We start from the raw sequence: 2,551 nt of genomic DNA, 5'->3' as shown, positions 1-2,551 counted from the left end.
GGCCGCGGGGCTGCGGGCGGGCCCCGGCGGCGGGCAGGAGGCGGCGGCGGGCGGCGAGGCCTGCGGCGGCCTGCGGGGCGTCCCGGCCGCCCTGGGCAACAACACGCACCCGGTGAGCGCGGCGGGCGGAGGGGCGGGTGTCCCGGAGTCCCGGTGTCCCGGAGTCAGGGTGTCCGGCAGCGGGCGGGCCGGCTTCATCCCCCCCGCCGGGACAGCGGGCGGACGGACGGACCGACGGACGGGCTGCCCCTCCCTCCGCCCGCCCCGCCGGGACACACGGACCGACCGACCGACACCCCGTACACCGGGGCGGGCGGGGGGCAGACACGACCGGACGGACGGACGGGCTGCGAGCGGGGGGTGGCGGCGGCCCCGTCCTGCCCGGGCAGGACACACGGACGGGCGGGCGGAGCGCCCTGTCCCCGCGGCGCAGGGCCCGGCGGTGCCACCAACCTCGGGCACCCCCGGGTCCCCCCCCGCCACCGCCCGCAGCAGGGTGCGCCCGTTCCGCCGGCCGGGCCGGTCGTTAATTGCCGCTAATTGGCACTGGGACGTGGGGCGCAGGCGGTGCCGCGTGTCACCGCGGTCCCCACCGCGCGGCCGAGGCGCCGCGACCCAACCGCCCCCGCCGCGTCCCCCGGGCACGGGCAGGGGCAGGGGTCCCCGCTCGGCCACCCGCGTCCCCCGGCCGGGCGCTGCGTGCCGCCCGCCGCCTCGTCCCGTGCCTTCCCCCTTCCCCCCCCCCCCGCCTTTTTCACCCCCCCGCCTCGCGGGGAGGGGACCGGGTGGCACAGGCTGGCGCGGGCGCGGCTTGGGCAACGGGGACAGCGGCGGTGGTGGCCTCATTTCCTCCCCTTCCTGGGCAGGGCTTCCCCGCACGCTGGCACTGCCCGCTCCCCGCGTCCCCAAAGCCACCCGCGTCCCCAGCCCGACCCGCCGCCGGGGCTGGGGACGGCCGAGTGGCACCGAGGTGGCCGCGTGCCCCTGTCCCCTGTCCCGTGCCGTGGCCTCAGTCCCCGCACTGGCTGAGGGACGCTTCTCCCTTCTCCTCCCTCAGTGCGTCTTCGACGACCTCAGCGGCTCCGTGTCCCTGTCCTGGGTGGGCGACAGCACGGGGGTAAGATGGGCCGAGAGCCCCGGGGGGCCTGGGGGTACCGGCCCCCATGGGAAGCCCTCACCACAGGGGGGCTGCGGGACCCGGTGGTGCCGGGCGCCGTGTCCCAGGTGGGGGCTGCCGGGGGGGTGCTGGCGCTGAGCCCTGCCCGCTGCTCCCTGCCAGGTCATCCTCGTCCTGACCACGTTCCAGGTGCCCCTGGTGATCATGAGCTTCGGCCAGTCCAAGCTCTACCGCAGGTGAGCCCCCCCCCAGCCCCTCCCCAGATATTTTGGGCTTGCCGCACGTGGCGGCACGGGGACCCCCCTGCCCGAGGGCTCCTGGCGGTGCTGACGGCGCGGCCGCGCTGCCCCTTGCAGCGAGGACTATGGGAAGACCTTCAAGGACATCACCCACCTCATCAACAACACCTTCATCCGCACCGAGTTCGGCATGGCCATCGGCCCCGACAATTCGGGGAAGGTGAGCGGAGGGGGCGGCGAGCCGGGCCCCCCGGCAGCCCCGAGCCCTGGCCTCGGAGGCTCTCGGTGCCGTTCCTGGCGAGCGTCCCCGGGCCTGGGGCTGAGCCCCCCTTGTGCCCCCCAGGTCATCCTGACGGGCGATGTGTCCGGCGGCAGCCGTGGCGGCCGCATCTTCCGCTCGTCCGACTTCGCCAAGAACTTTGTGCAGACGGAGCTGCCCTTCCACCCGCTGGTGCAGATCGCCTACCACCCGCAGAGCTCCGACTGCCTGCTGGCCCTCAGCACCGACGTAAGGACCGGAGCCCGCGCGGGGCTGGTGCCAGGTGCCGGGGCCGGTGGTGAGCTTCGGGCGTCTCTTGCAGAACGGCCTCTGGGTCTCCAAGGACTTCGGGGAGAAGTGGGAGCAGATCCACAAAGCCGTCTGCCTGGCCAAGTGGTGAGCGGCTGCTCGCCCCCCCCCCCCCCGTGCCGGGAAGCTCCGCGGCACCACCGTGTGCTGCGGCACCCCCCGTGCACCGCGTCCCACCCGCGCTCTCATCCCCGTCTCTTCCCAGGGGCGCGAACAACACCATCTTCTTCACCACCTACCTGAACAACTCCTGCAGTGAGTACGGCCCGCTTGCCCCCGGGGTGCTGCGGGGACGTGGGGACAGCTGCGGGGCTGGGTGACGGAGCCCCCGGGGGGCCGCTGGGCTGCAGCAGCGTTAACCCCCCGCCCCTTCTTCTTAAGAAGCTGATCTTGGGTTACTGGAGCTGAAGAAAACCTCCGACTTCGGCAAAACCTTCAAGGTCATCGGCACCAAGATCTACTCCTTCGGGCTGGGCGGCCGCTTCCTTTTCGCCTCCGTCATGACAGAGAAGGTGGCTGCCCCCCCCCCCCCCCCCCCCCCCCCCCCGGCCCGCCGCCCCCGCCGGCCCCCCCCCGCGCCCCCTCCGTCCCGGCTGCCACGCGACGGGCGCGGGGCTGAGGGTGCTT

The 2,551-nt window shown here is 74.7% G+C and overlaps 1 protein-coding gene across 1 annotated transcript; it reads left to right on the top strand.

Annotated features, from left to right (window-relative positions):
* Positions 1 to 6: 6 nt before the first annotated feature.
* LOC118158336 (sortilin-like) lies at positions 7 to 2,545 on the top strand (the record flags this gene model as incomplete). Its single annotated transcript, XM_035312983.1, has 8 exons — positions 7 to 112; positions 1,058 to 1,117; positions 1,280 to 1,353; positions 1,474 to 1,576; positions 1,700 to 1,864; positions 1,938 to 2,011; positions 2,130 to 2,179; positions 2,306 to 2,545. Coding segments are annotated over exons 3-8 (664 nt in total), but the record flags the coding sequence as incomplete, so codon positions are not given.
* Positions 2,546 to 2,551: the final 6 nt, after the last annotated feature.

This window comes from Oxyura jamaicensis, assembly GCF_011077185.1.
Source record: "Oxyura jamaicensis isolate SHBP4307 breed ruddy duck chromosome 26 unlocalized genomic scaffold, BPBGC_Ojam_1.0 oxy26_random_OJ70963, whole genome shotgun sequence".
Classification (NCBI taxonomy): domain Eukaryota; kingdom Metazoa; phylum Chordata; class Aves; order Anseriformes; family Anatidae; genus Oxyura; species Oxyura jamaicensis.
The sequence above is the reverse complement of the archived record's forward strand: the minus strand, read 5'-3'. Positions and strand labels throughout refer to the sequence as shown.